Source organism: Melozone crissalis, unplaced genomic scaffold (genome assembly GCF_028551555.1).
Source record: "Melozone crissalis strain CALT ecotype California unplaced genomic scaffold, PUWL_Pcris_2 ptg000042l_1, whole genome shotgun sequence".
NCBI classification, from domain to species: Eukaryota; Metazoa; Chordata; class Aves; order Passeriformes; family Passerellidae; genus Melozone; species Melozone crissalis.
The window spans coordinates 48,783,678-48,808,923 of NW_026535820.1; the positions used below are offsets into that span (position 1 = coordinate 48,783,678).

The 25,246-nt window shown below is 35.7% G+C and overlaps 1 protein-coding gene across 3 annotated transcripts in view; it reads right to left on the bottom strand.

The window, feature by feature from the left end:
• The window catches only part of CDH10 (cadherin 10), a 93,810-nt gene that overhangs the window by 43,910 nt on the left and 24,654 nt on the right, over nt 1–25,246 (bottom strand). For all 3 annotated transcript variants that reach the window (XM_054284562.1, XM_054284561.1, XM_054284563.1), the window contains exon 2: nt 11,101–11,479. In XM_054284562.1, the coding sequence (XP_054140537.1) occupies nt 11,101–11,331 (231 nt within the window). In that variant the 5' untranslated portion in view covers nt 11,332–11,479. The remainder of the gene's footprint in view (nt 1–11,100; nt 11,480–25,246) is intronic.

The following is a 25,246-nucleotide window of genomic DNA, read 5'->3' on the forward strand; positions in this document are numbered from 1 at the left end:
ACTCGTTAAAACAAATTTAAAAAAATGGAAACCTCTTTTTCTCCCCACCCCCCATTTACTTCACCTCTCACAGAGTTGCATTAATCAATCTTCTCACTGCCAAAACGTAAAATATCAATGTAATTTTAATAATTTGGTATTAAGATAGATAATTTCTGTCCAAGATTGCCTAGGTACTAATAGTTGTTAATTATTATACTCACTCTAAGATAATATTTCTTAAATATTTCTAACTCCAAAAGATACCATTTCTAATGGAATTTACAATCATCAGCATGGAGACTCAGAAATTTCAATTTATGCATACTTCACAGCAAATGTCATACATCAAAATGGATATGCAAATGCTGTCATTAGAAGATGGAGTTCTTAATATAGAAAGAAGAAATCTGTATTACTACTTCATGTTTCTGCATATCAAGTGCAATTTATTCTATTAATTCCGATATTGTAAAATATATACTTCTAAATTACATATAATTACTAAGAAAACTATTAAAACATTTTAGGAATAAAACCAAGAAAAGCACTTTTGTAACATAAACCAGCTTCTAAACCAAATGGTCAGAAAGACTAGTTGCATCTTTTCTCAGCTGTTCTTGAGTGTGGAAGAGACAAAGAATCCCATATTATCATCTCTAATGCATCATGCAGTCTTCCAAAATTTCCAGAAAGTAGGTTTTTCTGTGGGTTTCACCCAGAAATATCCTAAAAATCATCATTCTAATCTCCGTTTCCTGTTGTGCTAATAAATGTCATTTGCTTGAGAATTATTAAGAAAGTACAAACATTCTCAACCAGAAAAAAAAAAAAAAAAAAACAAACAAAGCAAAAACCAAAAAAAAACCACAAAAAAAACCAAACCAACAACCCAAGAGGAACCTGAAAAAAACCTCAGATTACCAAAACACTGGCAGTGGAGGACAGTATGATTACTCCTAACTTTACACCAAGAGTAAACTTAATTTTCTTATGTCTTCCCCCACAACTGCTTTGATCCACATATTTAGGCAAGTTGAAAGGAAAGGCAGGACTGAAGAAATACAATTTCAGAGGCAGGGAGAGCATCTACACTACTGCCTAAATAAAAATATCACCAGAAAAGTTAATTTGCTATAGGTATGCATTGTGTGTAAGACAATAATTTTAAATCCAGGTAGCATAACTGGACTTTGGACCAGAGATCTAGGGAACAGATGAAAGGCACAGCCAATATGAAGAAGCAAGGATTTTCTACATGGTTGATAAGGGGAACAGGAGAGATGATCAGAATTGTTGTTGAGCACCAAGCTTTTCTTCAGCTGTTACATGTTCTTTCAAGTATGCAGTCTTTTCCCACTCAAATTTTACATTCCCAGTCCTCTGAGTGGCAATCTTTGTAACTTCTTAGTTTTAAAAACTAAAACACCATTTATATCCCAGAACATTCTCTTTCTTTGTTCAGCACATATTTTCCACCTAGCTCTATGCATAAATCTGTTTATGCATGCCTTTTTAGGATACCAAGACTCCTAACTATTCACTAATAATTTTCTAAGCTCTGACATGTGTTCAGATGTGTAAGGTACCTTTGTACCTGCCTGTCAAGAATTTGGGTGGTCTGTGAATTCAATCTTTGAAACAAAAACAAGACAGCTTCTGTTCTCAGGCTTGAAGAGATTAGGAACTCATCTAGGGTTATATATTTAAAATACTACAGATCAAAATATTGTAAAATTAAAGAGTAATTTTTTCCCTCAGTGGTCCTGTCCTCCTTTAATGTTCTGAAGTAAATAGCTATTGAAAAAACTCAGGAATCAGAAATAACTCTTTGAGAAAGTAACACTGATGCATTAGACAATGATGTTTGTTTACTCCTGCAAGAAAATCCTACTCTGTCTTCTGGGACTTCAGATACTTACTGCCTCAAAACAAAAGGTATCAGAAACTTTGGAAGAACTTACCATTGCATTCTTTTTGCTTCAGCTTATTTTAATTATCTTCAAAGGCAAAACTACTCATAAATATAAGGAAAACCTTCTATCAGGAAGACATTTTAAAAGGGTAAACATCAACTTTTAACTTCTTAGAACTCTCTCCCTCATGGGTATTTTGTTGCAAGTCACCAATTTTTCCACAGTATTACTCCCAGATCTTCCTTGCTATCTGTGTATACAGGATATTTAAAAGGTCATCTGCATCTGATTTAACAAAAAAAAAAAAAAAAACCAGCCCCTAAGGAGAATCAGCCTTTGAATTGCTGCTGTAACTATTGGCTATTTACACATTTATAATTTCAAATAAGGTATAGGTCAAAAATTTGTAATGCTCTCTTTTATATTATGGTTTTTAATTCCTTGAGTGAATGAATGTACTGTGATGAAGCAGACTCTACTTTTCCTGAGTTGTGGCTTTGAATATAAATTATTTCAGTTTTATCAGTTCTTTCCCTTTTGGACTATCTTTTTTTGTGACAAGCACATAAAATTCTAAAACCAAAAGATAAATTGAACTGAAAGGAACTGGAGAGTTCAGATTAAACTATTTCTCAGTTTCTTATACTATTTTGAAGCATGATGTTGCTTTAAGCACAATGCATGATCAAATACAAACTCTAAATGAAAACCACCCAAGAGAGCTTTAGGTGCTTTCCATAAAGGCAGCAAAATGTATCCTATTGGTGATTTTACACCTGCTGGAAGTATGCCCGTAATTTAGACTATCTTCCTTCTAAATATTCCTGACCACTACTAGATGTTATTTCACTTTGTGCTTACACAGATGAGAATTATTTATTTTATAAATTATTTTCAAAATGGCAGATTACTGCTACTGGGATTACCAGAATAAATTTAAAATCTACCATTTAAAAATAGTTTTCTCAGATACTGAGAAAAGCAGTTTCAGGAAACCTACCTCCATGACTAGCAGAACTGTATTGACTCCTCAGGCTCATTTACCAGTTCTCATCAGATCGATAAGTGGCTTGGACTCAAGTTCCAATGTGCAAAAGAAAAATTAAAAGTCAAATAATATTATTCACTCTTGTATCAAAATAGATAGTTTTCATTAAATTATTTAGGTAAAGCTAGCCTGCCAGAATTCAAGTAACACTGGACAATGCTCTCAGGCACAGGTTGTGGTTCTTGGGGTTCTGTGCAGGGCCAGGAATGGAACTCAATCCTTGTGGGTCCTTTCCTGCTCAGGAGATTCTGTGGTTCCATGATTCATACATTCCCAGTGTTTTGCATTTATCATGCCACCTCAAAGCACTCAATAACATTAGACAAGTAGCTTCCATTAACTCAACAGAAGAGGAGGAAAAAATATTCAGCTACTTGTCCCTACTCATATTTGCGTTAGTTTATGAGTGAACTTGCAAAGTATTTACATAAGGGTAGAGCACTTGAAAGCAATTAGATGGATGGACTTGGAAATACATGAAGTGAAACACACACACTGTTTGGAAAGTGGTATTTGTGAAGCACTCATAGCAGATTAAGTATGAACATAGCATGTAATTCTGCAATACTGAGAACTACTGACACATGGACAAGGAAATAAGAAAAAGCTGTTTTAATGTACATGAGCTAAGCGTGTTACCATATATGGGGCAGGTGCCTGCTCAGTGGCAGGGGCAGCACTGGGGGCTCTGGGGGCTCTGCCCTGAGCTCCCTGTGCAGAGCTGGGGCTGTGCTGGGGCTGCCCCACTCCTGACACATGACAGCAAACAAGAAATACTTTTTAGTGCTTTACCTCAAAAGTTCAACATACCAGTTTTAGCATGCAAAAGCTGTGCTTGAAACAGAAAGCTTTTAATTGCCTGCAAAGGGTCATTTTGGTCAGGAAGAACAATTAGGTTCATTTTATTTTCAATTGATTCATAACTTTGTACAGTAGAAATTGAAATTTTCATTAGTATCTCCCTCTACTTTGCACCTCTTACATTCAGTTTTAGTTCGTTTTCCTTAAGAGGGGAAAAAAATAAAACCACCTTGTTTTCTGTAAAGATCTATTCAGATTCCAAGACCATTAAAATTGTTAAACTTGGTACGTAAAATACTTGAGGTCCTATAGAGGCCAAAGAAATATAAGAACAGATTACAAAATTGATATTAGCTTGAAAGTTGAACATATAATTTTACAGATGATATCCCACTTCTTTGACTGTAACTCCTTTATTTATCATGACCTTTAAAACTATGCAAAGTATGCCTCAAACTACCCATGGAAGTGAAAGAGGTTCTCTACTATGCTAAGTGTTTAATTTCAAGCTATTGAGTAAAAGCACATTTACATGTGTCTACCTGAGATATAGACATGCCTACCTAAGCAATTTAATGTCTTACTGTTCTTTTTCTATGTATTTTGCTTTGCTTCTCTTTTGGAATTGCAAGGAGTTGAAGAGCACAGTTGCCTGTCTTGAGCCCTGCTCATCCCACAGAAGGACTTTGCCATGAGATAAGAACAGAATGGAGCAGCAGGATGGCATGAATCCCAGGCCTGACAGAGGTGAGGTCTGGTTAGCTCATCCTGGTTAATGCATCCAGGCAAAAATTCGTCCTACGGCAAACTGTCTAAGGAAGAAACTGCTTGTACATATGTCACTGGTCAAACAAAGACCAACCGCAAGTTATGGGCCAGATGGCATCTGTGACCACTAATGAATACCTAGGCCCACCCAAACATCCTTCCATGGATACCCAGAACTTGAACTATAAGAGAAGGCCCCATAGCAGGAACTTGGGATAAGATAAAGGTCATACTATTTTCTGGGTGTTTCCCCAGATGCAGGGGGAGGTTAAAAAAAACTGAAGGAGGAGAACACATCACTGATATTGGACCCAAAGAATACAGAATTTATGGACTACAAGGAAAGCCAAAGCAGTAACTGTGCTGAATCAGCTCTGATTGGGTAAAAGGTCTTTCTGGCCAGGGGGGACATCATGACCCATCAACTTAAAAAAACTCACTGGCTCAAAAGAAAGGAAAGACTTAAAAGGCAACTGGGAGTGCTCGCTTAGGTATTTAATTTAAAGTGTGGGGCACATCTGAGCAAAAATATAATCAGATAATTTGGACAATGGGAATCGTTCCCTTAAGCAGCTGGGTAAGGAAGTATGCCCTCAGTACACCCTACTCAAATGACTTTAACCTCTCTTTTCTACTAAGTAGACGCCACTTTAAAGAAATTTACACACACAGACATGTGTCCAAGGCTGTGAAGCCACAGTCTTTGAACAAATATATTTGGCTTCAAATTCAGGCACACAAAAACTGTGGCTCTTTTGGTCATCACTAAAAGACTTGTGGACATTACAAAGCCTTTGCATTCTTCAACAGTTGCCTATTCCATTCTGTGTCATCCAGCAAAACCCAGTGTCTTGTAGGGGTACATCCAGAACAGTAGCTAACAAACAATTCATTATTTATGAGAATAAAATCTTAGTATTCAGCCTGGATAGCTCTTTGCCACCAGCACCTTCTGCTGCTGTTTCCTGAAGCAAGAAATCAGAGCCTGCAGCATACACTGAGGTTTCCAATGGAATAATCCTTTTGCAAACAGAAAATACCAACCCTCTGCACACTAACGATTTAGAGTAAGTGATGAATCTAAGCAGTTTTAATTATAAACTTCCACTAAGCTGAGAATCAACAGACTTTCAGAATGAACCTTTCCCAGACTCACTGAGAATCAATCAGCCTTCAGGACAATCCTACAGGAAGCTTTTGATGTCTCTGATATTATGGGAAAACAATATCACACTCTGACACTGTTGACCTGTTCTTAAATTTCTAGGAGGCCACACATGTACCCCCAAAAGCAATTTTTCATACACTTGAGATGAATTGGTGCCTTAAATAACCCTCTTCACATTCTGTATTTTAAGTCTTGCTGAGAAAGAAATAAATTTCTAAATGTTCTTGTGTCTCAAATATCAATTCCATCACACTGCAGTATCTTCAATAAGATAAAGTTTTTGAAGATACACAGCTGTGAATAACTTGGGCTTTGCTTCCAGTGGAATTCTACCAAAACCACCTCACATGGAAACTGTTAAAGGACTAGCTGCCCTCTTTCACCTTGACAGATCACTATTCATTTATTCAGTTTGTAGAATATCTTCCATCCCTTTCCATTCTTTTTTATTGATCTCTGTCATGAGAATCTGCTCTAGATGAAAATTCAAGCTCTACAGAACTTCAGCGCCACAGAGCTGATTACCGTCACCTGAAAGAAAAGGCATTTTGCATCTCTCAGTCAGATCTTCACACCAAATATTAAGCCTGCCCATTAGCACTTGCAATTCAAAACGCTACTCTCTCTTGGCAGCAAAAGTCTTCAAAAAAGAAAGAAGTATGGTAGAAATCCTCTTCAGAAATCAAAATGCAGAGATTTTTAAAAGGGTTTTGTAAGTTGTCACCTTACCACTACAATAACATCACTTCATTGGGACCATTTATTGTATGTGTCACACCTGATGATGAAACCTTTGAAATCAAAACATGATATTTTGTGCTACCCTCTTCAAACCAGTACTTTTGGTAGCTGCTTCATCAGAAAGAAAAATACAAGCAATACCTGAGGCTTCACTGCCTTATGTCTTCTGACTGTTATGTGGCACATCATCCACAGCATCAATAGACAGTTACTGAAACTGTAACTGCTGCTCCTGGAAATGCATCATGCACACACTGCTTGCTAAGTCTTTCCCTCAGAATCATGTCTGGGTTGGGATTCTCGAAGTGAAAGGAACTAAGTGAGTTTGACATGTTCTGCTCCTTACACCATCAAAGATAATGACTACATTACAAGCATGTGAAAGTGAATACTGCCAGGATAATCCTTGCTGCTAACAGTTCTAACATGACACACACAAATGTTGTATACATTTATGTGCAAATATATGATAAATTATCCCTTGAGATACTAAAAAGGCACTGCAGTGTTACTAAGAACTTCAGTCTCTCAAAGTGCTGAAATATTTGTGTCAGTGGATCATTTATGCAATAAAACTACTGTAATGGAAATTACTGGAAAAAGTCAATATCTATCTCAGAAAACTTAGTTGGGAGAATATCTGCAAAAATAAACGACAAGATCTGTTGAGATAATAAAAGGGGAAGTGAAATTTAATATGGATACAGAACTTATTTGTAAATTTATTTTTTAATGACCCTGCACTAAGATATTGTTGGTATATAGTAGTGCTTCCTTTAGGTGACAACTACTAGAAAATAAAGTTTTGTTTTAAAAGCATGTTTTTTTTCCTGGATATACTCAAAGTAAATTGAAGTTTTTTCAAACAGATTTGAAATTGCATTATAATTTCTGCACTTAATTTGAAAAACAATAAATGCGCCTTGAAACTGTATGCTAAGAAAAGAAATAAAAATTATGAATCAACTTTCCATATTAATGAAGTGGTTTTCTGACATGAGGTTTACACTTCTTTTAGAACATTCCTGCATTGTTTAGCTGAAACTGGGAGGACCATTTTTTGCTTTCTTCTAGTAAGAAATTTCTTCCAAATTTCTTCAGATTTTCTTATTTCTTTTGTAAAGATACCTCAAAGACGAATTGTATAACATATATATAGAGAGAGAGAGAGAGGGAAAGGTTTGTTTTTCCACATGGCTCTTCTTTATGACTTCAACCTTTAGTAGAAATACAGCTGTAATCATTATTTGAGGTTTTGCATATACAAAAATCACTTACATAATTTTGATTTCTGTTCTAAGGATGCTCTGTATTACATGAAGGAAAGGATGACCATCCTCTTTCTTGTGATAATAAAAAATATTGATCTAAAGAAACCTGGGAATGTCCATAACCAGCCAATATGTACTCTGCCACCATTTCACACAGATTAATGAAGGTATGTTTCAGTCGTTATGGGATTTTGTATCCCATTAATTCAATGAACACCATTTCCATCGCATTATTGTAGTTGAACATTTTCAAGATGACCCAAACAGTGAATAAATGAATGCAAAAATTGCATTGTGAATTGTGGACACTTGTTTCATATTCACCAGTTATGAAGTTTCCCTGACAGATATTTAGATGCAGGTTATGAAAAAAGAAAAAATATATCAGTCGTGAGATCAGGAAGCAAAAGATGTAAACCATAAACCCAGATCAATCAGCTTTGGAAGTTAAGATTCGTCCACTGGCATTGCACAAAAATTCTCTCATAGTCCCTGGCCATGAATCAAGTTCTCTTATTATCTCCCAAAATTTCCAAACACCATCTCTAAACACGCTGCAGAGAAATTAACAGGAAATTGGCAGTTCATGTCACCTATCAAAATAATTTTGGCTCTGGATAAAATCAGGTAAAAGGAAACATCCAGAAATATTTTGAGTATAGAACTGAGATGGCCATTGGAAAGGTAAGTGCAAAAACAAGAGAAAGGAGATAGATACTATAAAATTTATACAGAAAAATTTTCATCAGTAATTCTTTATTTACCTAATCATTTGAGATTTTGTACTATCAGAATGAAGCATTATTAATGTAACAATCACATTTTTATTCCACATAAAATTATATCTCTTTCTATTAGCTTTCTTTGTATAAAATTCTCTCTGAACAAGTACTATGCTATGATACTCTTAATTTTATATGTGTTTTCAACCCTTTTCCAAAATTTGTCACAAAATTACTACTGGGCAATTTTATATACTGTTAAATTTTAAATTTGCTTTTGAAAATTAACAACTCTTTTATTCTAAGCAGAACAAACTAGATGAAAGGACTGTCTTAACAGCTCATCAAGTTTCTTCTCAGTGCTGTACTCTTAATCCATCATTTTACTTATCTTTGCTTACCACTTCAGTTTTGCAAACACTTATTTTCTCTCAGCCAAAGTAGTTCAATGTTTATCAGCAGCTTTTCTAATGGAGGTGAGTTAAGTCTAAAAATGTTAACCCTTTCTTTTCTAAAGTGTTTTCCTTCAATTATTTATGATTGGAAGAAAAATTTTAAGTAACAGCACTCCCTCTTCATGATTTGAAAACATAAATATTAAAAAATAATACAATAGGAAAAAAGTAATCAGTATGCTTCTGGAGGTCCTTACATATGAAGTTCTGGGTGCCCTGGAAAGCTGTTTATTTCCTAGGACAGTTGTAAGCAATATACTTTCAGTGCAATAGTAAAGAGTTTTGATACAGTGACCCTTCTTAATTTGTGGGTAAGGTCAATTTTCAGAAACTATACACCTGACACAGACTGAGCAACTGGCCCACTTGCTTAAGAACACCTGGGAGTCATGACTTTACACTTGAGAACTGGATGAAATAAACATAGGGACTATTTACAAGACTCAACATGCTTTGGAAGTGGCTGCAGTATTTAAATGCTAGTGCTAATATTACAGACTCAAGGCAACAAATAAAAAATGGCTTACATTGATAAGTCTGCACTCTTAAATTTTTACTTAGTGTTTAAATTTCATACGTTTTAATAAGCATTTCTTTTCACAAATCCTCCAGTGTCCTTAATTCTTCTAAGAAATATTTTATAATATAATGCTCCCATGCAGCAGGACATGCTGGGGCCCAACTGGCTGGACAGGAGTTTTGCAGAGTGACCTTGGGGTCCTTTTGAACAGCAAGATGACCAGGAGCCAGAAATGTGCCCTTGCAGCAAAGGTCATCAGCACCCTGGGCTCCATTTGGAAGAGATCCCCTGGAGACGAAGAGAGATGATTGTTGCTCTCTCTTCTGCCTCGGTGAGATAAATCTGTACTTCTGTGTCAAGGTCTGGACTCCCCATGTGAGAGAGGTACAGAACTACTGGAGTGGAGTCCAGAAAACAGCCAGAAAGTTGAGTAGGGAATTAGGGCATTTTTAATAGGAGGAGAGCTGAGATTGTTCAGCCTGGAGAAGAGAAGGCTCAGCACAGACTTTATTAATGCATATAAATACTTGTGGGGAAGAGATGAGGGATACAGGCCCAGTTTCTTTTCAGTGGTGCTCAGTGACATGACTAGAGACAATAGGCACAATGTGGTATAAAAGAAATTCCCTTTAAATATAGGAACTTTTACTGAGTGGATGGTCAAACACTTGAATAGTTTGCCTGGTGAGATTGTGCAGTCTCTAACTTTGCAGATATTTAGAATCTGACAGGACATAGTCATGAGGAAAATCAAGCTTACTCTGCTTTGAGCATGGGGTTTCAACTAATTGATTTCCAAACGTGCCTTAAAATCTTAGCTGCTCTGTGATTCAATGATTTTCAAAAAGTCAGTATATCACTGTGGTATTTTTCAAGTTCAAAACCATGTAAATACTCAAAATCTGCTTTATAGAAAACTGAATTTCTTAAAATTGTTTAGAACCAATCATTGGTGTTAAATTCTACCCACTACTGCTGACACTAAATTTCATTTTCAAGAAAATTACCACTTTGAATTAACATCTTGCACCTGACTGAATGTTATTGTGGCACTATGCATTACATATTTTTCAATAAATTACTTGGGAAAACCTAAACATCAACAGAAAATTATTTAAAGGACACTTCCAGTGTCATTTATGTATACCTCTAGTAATCTACACAGTCACATGTACCAGTCTGCTGTCTTCTATTGCAGTTCACTTCCTAACCACGTGATTTCTACCACATGGTGTGCAAATAAACTTTACTCCATCCAGTTAATTGATTTTCAGGGAGAGGTAAAGAGGAAGAATATTTTTTTCTTCAAAGTAGGCTGTATTCCTCAAACATGAGCAGAAAAAGAAATGCAATAGAAAAAGAATGCAATATCTCATATGAAACATGAAATATTCGGAGACAGAGTTGGAAAATTATTTTATAATGATTTATATAATATTATGCTTTGATAATGAAGACATACTGAGTGGGCTGCTGGTAGGTATGATGTCCTTAAAGAAACAAATCTGTCAAAAATATTTTCATTTGTTTATTTCAAGTATTTCTCAGTAGCTCTAACTAGCAACATTTGGTTAGTCATTCTAATAGGAGAAACAGTATATCTGTTTCTTGGAAATATGCTTCTTACACATTAGAATAAAACATAGAAAGTAAGACTGTGGAAAGATAAAAGTGCTTGAAAATTATACAGAAAACCTTATGAAAAACCTACCTTGCCTACATACTGATAGTCAGATCCTGTGTATTCCTCTAAAAGAAAAAACTGATTCCACATCCAGCCTCGCTTCTGGCGGTGAATTGTTTTCCCATCATTCCCTAGAGCACGTCCACCAAAGCTTCTGGGTCTGAGGTCAGGAGTCCTTCTGAAGAGCATTTCTGTATGGCAGGGATGTGGCAGCCACATCCAGAGCAGCAGAAGTAATAGGACTTGCTGTATTGTCATAGTTCTCCACTGCTGATGCTCTTCAAGCCGGTCGGCAGTGGAGCGTGAAGTCCTGCTTTTCCTGGCTTGTTTTTTTATGTATCTAGTTTCTGATGCAGCCAAGCAGTTTCCAGCAGCTCATCTCTGAACTGTACACAGTAACCAAATCCTGAAAGTAAACAGAGAAGAGACAATGTAAGTTGAAATGCATTCACTCCCTAGCGTCCAACACCACTGCTGCTGTACCCTTCACGTACAAAACATGATGACATAGAAAGCAATCTGGTCAGAAATATAAAGGTTATCCATGTAGGGGGAACGCTGAATCTATCAGGTAGATGCTGTAAGAATATTTCCTTAAAAAAGTAAGAGTGCCATTTAAAAAAAATTCAAAACTTCTAAGAGTGTTCTTTATTTAGACTGGTGGATAAATATTGCTGAAACTTACATATTAAATACTGCTGCCTTTGCTTCAAATGTTTTCCACCCAATTTAATTTATAAGATTTTCAGTGTTTTATTAATCTTAGTATCAAGAGACATGAAACTCTAACACAAAGTAATTTTGGAAATTACAAATGGTAAAACACCAGTTCTCCAGGGCATTTTAAATGGTAAAAGGAAATATCATATGCATCAGAAGAACTACAACATGGTACAAAGGAAACTTTTTAACAGAAAAAGTTCTTGAGATGGTCTTGCAATATAGAGTGATACAAGCTTAGCGTTAAAATGTAGGAAACATTTTTAAAAATATGACTGCCTGTTTTCCAAGTATCCTGAAATACTGAATTTAATCTCATTGTAGGAAATGATATTGCAGGGAGAAGGCAAGCCTCTCCCAACAGACCCTTTTTTTGTCTCCACTTTTGTTTTTTCACTTTGCTTTATTTTATTTCTTCCTTCATCTAACAGAATCATGAGATGTTACTTCAGAAAGAGAAACTCAGTCAAGTTCTTTTCACTTTACTTCTATATCAGCATTTAAAGAATAGCAGTTTTTGTCAGTGAGACCATTTGGTAATTGTTTCCTACAGTAAACAATAATAACCTTTGACTTGTCATCATAATAGGGTGTAGTTTCTGCAAATGTTAATCAGGGTGGTTTTGCTATTCTTCCTAGCATACCCATAAAAAAAAAATGATGGTTGAATATTCTTCCAAAAGTGGATAAAAACTCAAATAGTAACAAGCTTGGGTTCTTTTTTCTCCTCTTTGCTGATTTTAAGAGGTAAGCGATGTGCTCTTCTTTCAATAACTTTATACTGTAAATATAATTTACATTATATTTCACTATCATCTTAAATATTTTTATTTTTCAAAGAAGAGCTATGTAAACATTTCAGAAATTCTTCCTGTATTTCAGTTTGACATTGATGTGTTACTCAAGCTATTTCCAGTAAGCCTCTGTTGATTAAAAGAGTTTATAGTAAAATGTCAGGATTTTTAAAGTGGGTACACTGTGAATACAGTGACATTGTTTAAAATCTGCGTGTCTGTGGGAAGGACTGTTAGATACTGAACAGATACTTTTCAGGAACCAGTTGTTGTATTCAAGTTATATTCACTCAGGAGAACATTCTCCCCCCTCTCCCAGCATTTGGAAGTCCAAACAACTTCTCAAAGCCACTGCTATTAAGGATTTAGGCCCCAGCCTTGTTCTCAGTAACTCACAGATACACATTTCCATAGGCTGAAACAAACATCAAGTTATGTATAATTTCATTTACCTCTTTTCCCTTTCTCCTAAAATTTTGACATTTACCTCATTTGTGAACTTTGATTAATACACAGAACAATCGTTTCTAATATAAGTTACTAATGATGAATATGCTACATATACTGAATTATATCAGCATGTACAAACTGGAGGTCCTCCGCCTTGGAAATAATTTATCACAACTCATACTTGTGTTCATTTAAGACAAAGGTATACTAAGTGAGAGAAGAGGGCAATGATTTATTCCACGATAATTAGAAATATTTTTTTTCAAAGACTTAAAAAAATTCAAAGTTGAAATTCTCTCTCTCAATTTCCCTAAAATTTTGAAAACTAGTGGGCTTTTGAAAAGGGTATATAGAATTTTCTTCTCTCACTCTCTCTTTTTGTGTGTGTGTGTGTGTGGGAGGGGAGTGTTTCCTTTCTTTTTTTCCCTTTTTTCACTTTCTTGTTGCCCTCAGTATATATATTCCATTATCCACACATTATTATTTGATGTAGAAGTGTTGTTAAATGCCTCTTGGGAAATAATGCTTCAATATTAGGGGTTGTTATTGAATTTCCTTCTTGTTAAATTAGGTCAGCAGAATGAAAGCTCAGATGAAATTTGTTAAACTCACAAAAGTAGCTAATGTACTTGGCAAGCACAGCTGCTTAATGGATGTACATACCAGCAAGGACTTTTCTCTCCTTTGAGAGCCCTGTTGGAGTTCAGTTTCCTGCTTTAAATGTGATGAGCTTGATAGTAGTCTACGCTAAAGCAATAACATTTACCTTTAAAAATGAGCTAGCGAAAAAGAAAAAAACAGACTAAACTAATAAAAAGCATTGTATAAAGGTAAAATTTGAAGACAATTAGATGAAGGAAACCTTTTAATCCATAGCTACAGAAAGTAAGCAGAAATCTGAGTTCTGTATTAGATTGCATATCTGGATTCTGTGCTGGAAGAGTGAATGGAGGAAGAAACATTTTACATCTGTTTGCTTTTTTGGTGTTTAGGGTTTTTGGTGGTTTTGTTCATTGTTTGTTGTTTGTGTGGTTGTTTTTTTGTTTCTTTTTAATTCCCTGGAAAACAAGATGGAAAACTGTCAAACTTTTGAAAAAAAACTTAACTTAGGGGAGGGTTTGAGAACTCAGAAGAGTTTAAATAGCTTTGCTGGCTTAAAGTATTTATTTTAAAAAGAATTTAAAGAGTTTAAAATAGCTTTAAATAGTTTTATATTAAACTGTTTCACCAATCCTTCTCATCAAATCTCTCTCTACCTCTTTTTCCAGATGATCGCTTCTAGAATTTTTGTCACAACAGAAAAGAAACAAAGGAAAAAAAATTACAGCTTTTTAAAATCTATCAGATATGTCCAATTTCTGTGTAATATCCTCCTGTGTAATTCCCATATTTTTGTGTTATATCCTTCTAAATTACAGTAAAATTACTACAGAAGAACATTGTGCCCAACTGTGCTCTTGTTTATACAGGTTTGTGGATTTGTATTACTTCTAATGAGTTTTCTTGGAACAATTTCTATCACCATTAGCTTTCAGGTAACGGTTTAAAAACCATTAGGCAGTACTTTCCATAGGTTGATCACTTCTATATCTCTCAGAACTTAGAAAAAATGTTTTAATGCTGCTCAAAATGTATTCATGTGATTTTCAACTTCTACAAAATTTAAAAAACACTATATATTGCTTCTCATTCATTCAACCCCTCCCTCCAATGCTAAAACATACTTCATGCCATTTGAAACTCATAAGACTTAACATCTGTATAAGATGGGCCTTGAATGCTTTTAACTGATGCATGTGTCCAAGTTCCACTTACGGGTTCAGGAGACAGAACTTTTACACTAGGGATTTTATTTCTAGATTAAGTTCTGTCTTAGTTTTGTCTGTTTTTTGGTATTCATATATAGTTCCTTCTGGAATTCAGCAGAACCAAATTTAAAATAGAAAATTCAATACAGATCAAAAGACTGTGTTTATTTTTTTAATAAAGAAATTTTAGTAAATTTCTCTTCTGAGGAGCAAATTTGAACAATAAAAATTTTACTTGGGATACCTACCATTTAAGAATTTTGTTCTGTATTTGACCTTGGTAAAACTTGAACTGAATTTTAATTATGTGACATTTCAAAAAGCTTGTTTAAGGAAAGATATTTATGCAATATCCTGTTTCCCCATTTCTCTTTCAGCTGGGAGCCACTCACAGCTCTCATCTTGTCTTTCAATACTTTTTGCTATGTTTGTACAAAAGAAAGAAATTTTTGGAACTGAAGATGCTTTCTGAAAAATTAGATTAAATTGTGTTGGAATCTCATGAGGAGAATAATATTAAATTTTATTATACTGGAAGCAAGCAGAGCATATTCTTGTTTTGCTCTTGCTCTGCAGAGCTGATGCCAACAGTGCTATTCTTATACACAGCCACAGTGAGAAACTTTTCTTACTTTCTGTCTTCACCAAATTTTTGGGCCCTCTCCAGCCACTGGTAGAGAGTTACCAACACAGTTTCCAGACCTTGTATCATAGTTCCTCCAGCCTTCAGCCTAGTGCCAAAGTTCCTATGGCCATCAGCCATGAGCCACAATTCCATAATGTCTGGTGCCACTGCTACATTTTGGTTCTTCCTTGAATTAGGCAACTTGCTAAGGTGCCTCTATTTCATTAGAACTCTGGTTCCTGGCTCGTGGTGTCAGAAATGAAATTCAAACCTCTGGCTAAGATTTGAAGTAATAGGGACTATTTAACAAGCTAGTAAAAATAGAAGTAACAGGACAGCTAAGTGCAAAAAAAGCTGTATTTTCACTGAGCCTCACAAAGAGCCTTCAGCTCAGGTAATTTAGTTGTGTTCATTTATTTGCCATCTCTATCAAAATCAGAAATTCTAATGCTTTAGAGCACAGTGTCATGAAGCAAGCAGTTTAAAAAGAAAGCTTTGCAACAGCCTGTAACTCAAAACACAGCAAATCTTTCTGTATGTGTAACCCATTGGTGTTAGATTTGCCTTAAGGGAAAAGAAGACTAAACATTTTTATAAAGAATTTTAAGAGTATTTGAAACAGCCAAATTAGGTCTGTCAAACGATCAATTCATAATGGATTCTAATCTCATCATTCCTTGTATTATAGATTTATGTTTATTACTTTATGTATTATATCCCAATGAAGTCAACTGAACTAATTCATAATTTAATTGCTTGATCCTGAACTAAGAAGATAATTGGTAAATTGTCAATAAGCTGCTTATTTCATAGCTTGTAGCAGAACTCTTGCACACCACAGTGACCACACTTCAAGTTATTGAATTATAACAGGAATTTGCAAAGTAGTCAGTTATACCTTTGAACCTTATAATTCAGTCTTTTTTATGAAGTCCTGTAACCATTAATCTGCTTAGGAATTTGAGTTGAATATACATAGTCCAATGCTACACAAAAAAAACCCCAACAACTACCATTTCAGAGATAAGTTATTATAATTTTTAATACTAATAATATTTCCTAATCCTCAAAACTACTTCATTCAAAGGAGTGTTTTGGGGAGAAAGGTACTGAAAAATGAGCAGAGAAAACAAAGAAAAAACTGACCTTTACAACTTTTGCTAGAGAAGTCGATTTTTTGGGCTACGGGAGATTATATATAAGCATGCCTTATGTCTTTTATAAAGTATATTTATGTACTAAAAATTCTAACAGTTAAAAAAAAACCAAAACAAGCAAACATGCACTATACTAAATTCAAAGTGGAAGGTTAAGGATGCAATCTATGTTCCACTGGTAGTTCAGTAATTGGATGTCCACAAGTATAGTTAAGTGAAGAGAAATCCAAAACATGGAAAAGATAACTCCAAGCTGATGTTAAACTGAAGAGGGAAAAGGTGTTGAAACCCACTCCTCCCAGTTCCCCTCCTGTGAAGAATATAGTCCTCCACCCTCTAAAAACCTCTGGGTACCTCATCAAAACTTCTCCCTTGTCTTCTTACAGAAGAGTGGAACCCTTAGGCGTAAGACAGAGTGGGACATTCAAAGAGTGAGCAGAAGACCAGAGAAAAGGCAGAAGGTATTAGTAAGTTATTTTGCATAACAATTTTGACTGTTTATGAGTGAGGATTTTTTGTGTTAATTAGGTTATCTGGATAACAATAGCTAATAATAAATCTTAGCTCTCCACATACAGTGAATATACCTTTTCTGACAGTAAGACATTGAGAGTGCCACACTATTATAGCAGTTTTCTACATAGATAGTTAAATCTACCACTGTCAATAAAGTTTTGGGGGAGAAGTTATACAGGCAGCAGTGACTAAATGGTGGGTGACTTGTGAACACGCAAGCATTATTTGAATCTTTATAACTGCTGTAAATTGTGAGGTACCCACTGCATTTTATTACATGCGGCACTCTGCTCTCCCTTCTAGATGACTGTTTCCTATCTGATTGCATATACTGAGTTAAAGTTTCACGGGGCAGCTACTCAGTACTCTGCTACATGATAAGGATGAAGAAGTATACAGTTAATTTAGTAAATTTATAGAGTATATAAGCCCTCCATGCTGAATTAAAGATAGAAAATCAAAGTATTAAAAAAAAATAAAGCCACTATCTGAAATTTGCAGGATGTAGCAAAAAAGTGGAAAGATCATAAGAGGTTGCACAGCATAACGACAAACTACTGTGTTGAGTTGACACAGGCAGGCAGCCAGAACAACCACAAACCCATGTCTGAAATTAAAAGAGCAAAATAATTTCGTTACTTGCTAACCAGAGGATCCTGAAGCAAGACTGGGCAGAGACAGCCAGGAGGGAATGCAGGCACCATCAGGCTCAGTCCACCCTGATGGACAGCGGCCCTGCTGTTTACACACATTTCTCAGGGCCCTGTGCACATGTAGTTTACCACCATGCTCTGATCTCATCTGTGGCTTTTATTATCTTTGCTTTGATCTCTCCCAAATCAGGGAGCTCAAGCATGTCTGTGAGACTGCCTCCAAATCTCAAACCACCGACAGACATCATCAGCAGTAGGTGTAGTATGTGAGGTTTCCTGCATTGTTATTCTCCAGACCTTGGCATTCCCCTAAGCAAGGTCACCTGAGAGATTCTACCATCCCCCCTTGACATTCTTCTGCTTTTAACCCTGTCTTCCCAACAAGTACCTAGGCACAGTTCTGGAGAATATTATGCAGAAGAAGTATAATGGTTTTGAACAATCTCCATATAGTGGATTTTTTATCACTTGTCTTCAAAAAGAAGAAAATGGGAAAGAAGATATGTGGACAGGAATATTATTTTTAAGAAGTATGAAACAGTCCTTCCTCTCCACTCAGCCCCATTGTAAATTCAGCATTTAGTTTGGAGCACACATGTAATTATTTATAACATACAAATTATTAGACATCAGGCTAGTAACAAAATATCAAGGAAAAAAAAAATTATTTTTAAGGAAAGAACAACAACACCTAGCTACCCAGTCTACAGAAAGAAAACGAAAGGAAGAAAGGGCTATGGTTGTAGTTTTTAGAACCACTTCTTGAAATTAAGAAATTATTTTCAATGCCTACCACTGATAGTCTAAGCAATTTACTTCATTCACAGCCACGGTGATTGAGGTTAGGCATTAACTAAAGCTTCCTATATATTTGCAGGGATAGCTGGCAGCTGGAATGAGATGTGACTGAAGGATTTGAAGGATAGTCTGAGCAAACTGCTTTCTGGAATGGGCTGCCTCCAGCTAGTATGACCAGAGTATTTCTCAAGATATTTTCAAGTTTCATCCCATTGAATTCTATCCTTTCTTTCTTTTGCCATGCCATTATTCCTTTTCATTATATCTTTCTATGTCTGGTGCCACTGCTACCAGTGACCACTGCAACCACTGGTCACCCTATTCTCCTATATGAATATGGATTGTTCATTCCAGATCAACTACATCCTTTTCCATTTATCTGATTTAATCTCTAAAGTGGCTTTAGATTTGCTTTTGTGGGTTGAGAGCAACTGAAATTCTCTTGCTTGCCAGCCAGCATAACATGCTTTTCCACATCAAATGATACAGTCCTAGACACATGGTTTAGAGAAGGTCTTGCTAGACCTCTGAATTTCCCTCCATAAGACTTTGTAGTTGTATTTATTCCATATACTCTCCCCGATAGTGAAATTAGCTCTTTTTTCCTCCAATTCATCCCATGTATATCTTCCTAAATAATAATCTTTGTGTTTAACCTGTAGCCATGCTGTCTTCTAAAACATCCATATTTACTATGAGTAGAGATTTTTCTTTTACAGAGGGTAGTCCTCTGCTTCATGTATTATAAAACCTAACTGAAATCCCAAAGCAGTTACAGCTTTTTAGTATTTGATCGATCCTTCCTTCCTTCCTTCCTTCCTTCCTTCCTTCCTTCCTTCCTTCCTTCCTTCCTTCCTTTCCTTCCTTCCTTCCTTCCTTCCTTCCTTCCTTCCCCTATCCCTATTTTCTTTTTATTTTTCCTTACATTTCATCTTTGACAGACCATGGCTTTTCAGGAAATAAAATATCGGAAATTTCCATATTAATTTTGCCAAGAATGAAACCTGAGAGATCATTGAATATCTAGACCTGGTGACTATTCCTTCTCCCTGTAATGCAATTTTCCTGAGCAGGGTGAATTATAATGAATAATGCTGAACAGTTAAGAGAAAGACATTTTCCTTCAGGGCAGGTGGAATTTTAAATCTCCTAGCCTTTGCTATCCAATGCTTTCACCTGCCAGCAAACTCTAAGCCTTATTAGGGAAATAGAATAAGCACAGAAGCGTGCCAAATATCTAAAAACTCACTCTAATCTCATCAGGAGTTTATATCTTCAGCTCAGGCTGAAACCTTACAGCTTTAGAGAGCAGAGGCAGTTCACTAAAGCGTAAAGAATTGGGGCATTGAGAGACTGTGCCTGCTTAGAAAACTGTGTAATTTAATAAAGTGTTCATTGATGTCTACACAGTGGCTCCTCAAACTTGTGTTAGTGCCTGTGCCTGCAGCATGGATAGTCACATTCCTGCTAATTAGATGATAGCAGAAGGATTACATTCTTTCTTAGCAGTCAGGAAGAAATGGAAGCAACCATTTCTCATGAAAAATCACAGCTGAAATTAACAAGAGGATCAAATTTTAAGAAAATTTGTGAAATACATTATTTTATTTCCCAAGCTTATTTGAATAAAAGTGTAAGTATTGCAAAATTCATTCAGTTATTGACAAATTTCATAAAACTCATATTTGGAAGAAAAATAAAATCTTGAAAGACAGGAAGATACATTTGCAATGCATTTGGATTTTTTTCCTATAAATGTTTCTTAAAGTGCCTGAAGTTTCACCTTGTGCTCAATCACTTTATTGTAGCATGCTAAAATTCTGCTATGGCTTTTTGCATTGTTCTCAGTTAATCTAGGAAAGCAAAAGTCTCCTCATGGGGTAACTGGTGTTTGTTGGACCATGATGATCTGTTATTATGGAAAAAAAAAGAAATTGTAAGAAGTGTAAATATTCATTACACTAGTTTACTGTGGCTGGATGGAAATGATCAAAATTTCTTCACTTTCAGTGAGTCAGAATTATGGATCTTCTTTTATAAGCTTGTTCATAACCTGTTACAAATGTCAAACCATGACAAGAAATCTCTTAAGAATATAACAGATACATGCATAGTTTATAACAGTCTGTAGCCTTTTGTGCTTTACATTAGACAATCTGCAGTACATTGCAGCATCATGAAGTGTTTTCAATTCAGGAAATATAATATTTGCTGTTGCCTGTGCAATGTGAAACTATCTGTTGTATGAGGTATGCAAGAAGAGCTCCTTCTTCCCAAATGGTTCTTGCTTTAAACCACTACACAGCAGGCTGCATCTGACATTTTTCAAAATTACTTTTTCAGAGGGATTAAATGCAAAAACCTGCAAATCATATAAAAAAAAATACCTTTTTTTGCATATCTCAGTAATGAAAAGGATGTGTCTTGACTGGTATTGTGAAAGAATATCTGCTCTTAAGTAGTACATAAGCATGGACATGATAAACTGATGATGGACACAGGTCAATTAGAAACTTTGGAGGCAAGGAAATTTTTACTTAAGAATATTTCTGTGCACTGAAAAATTGTACTATAGTTACACTGGCACTCAAGAGTGCTTTTCATGCTCAGAAAACATCATTTATACATATACTAACACTGCTGTATATAAAAAGAGAGGTAGACATTGATAAGATAAATTAAATTACGTATAGTCCGACCCTGGGTTCCACACTTGGATCAGTGTGTTCTGAATGCCTTCTGTAGTATCTGTATAGTTCTATGCTTTATACAATCTCTGTTTGTGTCTCAGCTTTCAAGGTACAAGAGGTCAGGCCAATGCAATAGATTCTGTTGGACTCCCAAGCTGAGCTGGAAAAGTCAGTTAAACCTGTGGATTTCAGAAATATTCACTGGACAAATCTTTCGACATTTAAGAACGTATTTGTATTGTACAACTTTTTTTGATAAATCTGTCACGTCTGATGGTTATACAGAGATATATATGTTAGTTTGCTGGCCTTCTATATGTTGTCATTTTTGGTGTTGACCATAGCATCTGAGGAGACAGTAATAATATTGGACTATTGCAGAGAAAGCCTGAAGAGAGCCACTAAATTTGTGATAAAAGCCAAATAAGGACATGCCTACTTTTTCCTGTCCAAGTGTCATCGACATAGAATACTTCTTGAAAAAAATAAATGCTTGAAAATTATTTCAGGAAAAAATCAATGTGCTGAAGAACACTTGTAAGGCCCACATCAATAATGTCAGGAGAAACTTTTCCCAAGAAGAACACTTCTCTGGAGAACTAAATCACTGAATTCTACTTTCCCCCCCCCCCCCCCTCCCCCCCCCACATAATGTTACACATTTCACACTCTTTGCTGTGTGCTTTTCTGAGAAATACATGAGTGGAAATCAGCAATCACTTGGACTGGAAATGACCATGCATGGGTAATTGGTAAGGGCTATATCTAGCTGCCACTAAAAGGATTTTATTCAAAACAGTTATTTCCTCTCTGATCTTTCTCTCCTGATCTTCAAGGGTAACCAACAAAACACCTTTCAAAGATAAACCTGGAACAGAACTTCAAAACTCATCTAGGAGAAAAAAACAATGAACTCAAGTGAGTTTATCTTTTTACTGTGCATCACATTCTCTCTCCCTTCCCTTTTAACCTCTGTATGTCTGCAGGTTATAAACAAACTAAATGTCTCTTTCCCTTGAGAGCTAAATATCTCTTGTTATTCTCCACAACACTATGTTCATACCAGTCTATTTCATTGGTGGCAAATATATATGTATATACATTTTTTCTTTGCAGAATTATTGCAATTGATAGCTATCCAATTTAAATTAGAGAAATTTCTTCAACTTCTGTATAAACTCCCTTTTTTTTCAATTTCAGATAGAAAGTGTTTCTCTGCCTGTAAGAATATTTTGGATTACGGTTTTCATTTTTGTCAAATACATCCAGATAGGCTAGCAAAATATTTTGACATTATTAAAAGAGTTATACCTCATCTGTAACATCTTGGATCATTAGTTACAGCAACACTAGCAATCTTTATGTTGTTCACTACCGCTTCATCTATGATACAGAAAAGGAATATGCTCTCTTCTATTGACTCTACAGAACACAAAAATAAAATATTATTCTGTCGTTCTGGATCACCTGAGATTGCAGAGAAATTATATCATAGGCAAGAAGGCAAATTGCACCTTTTGAAGTCTCAGCATACAACACTGAGTGGTCTTTTGTTTAACTTCTTCTGAGAGGCTTTTATTCTGTATCCTGTACTTGTGTGCCCTGTTCCAAGCCTGCTTGGTGAGGTCATTAATATATGACTAGCAATACATTTACTATTAGTCAAGTGAAATCATTTGCCTTCTCAGTAAGGAGGATGTGTGGTAGACAAGAAAACAATAGTAAGCTCCTACCTGTAGGATAAAGTGATGCTCTGGCGAGTGATAAATACACTGAAGTTATTTTAGCTGCATAACTCAAGTAATAGAATATTAGGTTTAAAATCCACATTTTGTGGGGTCAGTGGTTGGAGACAGGGACAACACACATATCCCAAAGTTCCATGTGACAAATAGCCTCCAGTTTATTCCTGCAGCTCCTTTTATAGGAGCCCCAGTTGCACATGTGATTGGTTGAGGCCTTAGCCCATCCAGCTCTCTGGCCAGTGCTACATCTGCATTGAGAACTGGAAGACATTGGCTGGGAGTCCCTGTGTAGATGGAATCCAACCTATCCTTGCTCACCCAGGGACTCCAATGCCACAACAGAACATTGACATAATTGAGCGTGAACTAATGAGCGACTACAAAATAGAATAACAAGCAAAATCTCCTCAGTCCATAGGGAAAATATCTGCTTTGCTGCACCCAATGAAGAAACAAACCTGTGTGTCAATGGAGTATTAAGTGAAGTTATGTGGGTAAGCATAAGCAGCCTTTTTCTTCAAAACATCCAAGAAATAAGGCAAACTCCGGAGGACAATTGCAACTTCTGCATGAGGGGTTGCAACTTGAAGGTTTGTTTCACAATTTCAGCGTCTGGAGAATCAGTAGTTTAATAGCGCTCATACTGACACAGAGGATGAAGTGGAGAGTGGGAAGAAAAATTAGGACTGAAGGGAATCAGCACCCTGCATCTCCTTTCCTACACCTAAATCTTCCTTAGCAGCAAGTAATAAAGTAGCAACATCCATGGTGTAAGGCATAAAGACACTCCAAAGTAATGACTTTTTGCAAGGAGAGGGACTGAGTAGCAACCAAAAAAGTCTGACTCCGTGTAAATTAGAAGGAATGATTAGCCCATAGTGGTGTGTGTACAGCTATATTTGCTTGAACTCAGAAAGTAGAGATCTTCCAGAACAACTGAAAATGAATGGACACAGCGATTTGACTTAAGAAAGCCAGGAATAATCCCATGTAATTACAGATTACCTTGTACTTAAAAGAGCTGTAAGGGGAAGAAAACTGAAAAATGCCTGCGAAACTACCCAGACCTTGGAATTAATCCAAGATGTTTTCAAAGTAACTTTCTGCTATTTTTGGTTTGCTTTTTTTTTGGTTTTGGATGTTTGGGTTTTTTTTTTTGTTTTGGTTTAGTTTGGTTTGCTGTTGGTTTTGGTTGGTTGGTTGGTTGATTTTGGTTTTACTATTCATAAAGCAATGATTTGGAGGTGAGAACTTATGTAAGGTTTACCTTGACAACATGTTACTTTTTTGAAACGTAACAGTTTTTGGCCAAACAGTCTTCAGAACTGGAACTGGAACACTGGAATAGAGTGAATTGGCAATTGGCCGGTAATATACAGCACCTACAGTGTTTATTGGCATATTATTTAAAATGAGCATTAGATGGAGAGTTTTCATCCTTTTCAGCCAAGAGAAATGAGAAATTCTCCTTTTGGATAAAACTGAAATCTAGATGAATGAAGTAAAGAGTCATACAAGCAATTAAATGGTCAGTAATTATTTGTTAAAATAATCAGAAACTAGGAGTAACAGAATATCAAAATAAAAAAAAAATGAGGAATATGGAGAAAATTAGACTTTTGTATAGATTTTTAGTGTTAGTTGGTTTCTTTTTCATCTGAATTCTGTCAGGAAATTCCATGAATGGCTCTGGAATTGGGATTACAATACTGGAGCTTTTTAGACAGTAAAGGCTTTATTTTAAGTGCCATCTGAGAGGTGGTTGGATAGCTGATAAAGGTTACTCTGGATACAGAGTCTTATTTGTTTTGTTTCTGTGTATGTAAAAATTTTGCAGCTGTAAGGATGCTTATTCAGCAAAGTATATATTAGCAGGAATAATATATGAAGATAGAAAATATATTCTGAAGAGAAAACAAGCGAAAACTAACAAGACTTTGTTTTGCTATTAATTTCTATTTTATTGCTCATTCTTTTCAATATTGTGTTTCAAGGAAATTCACTTCTGTTTCTCTGATAAGTCCCCTCCAATAACCTCTGCTAATTATTTCTGTGTTTTTTCCTTTCTTCCTTTATTTTTTTTCCCCTATCACAACAGTGTCCTTTTACATGGCTGCTGGACACCCATAAAACAGCAACCAATATTAGCTGTTCAACCAGTACTGGCCAGCCCTGCACATCCCATGTAACATCAAGCCAAAATATTTTTTACCTAAT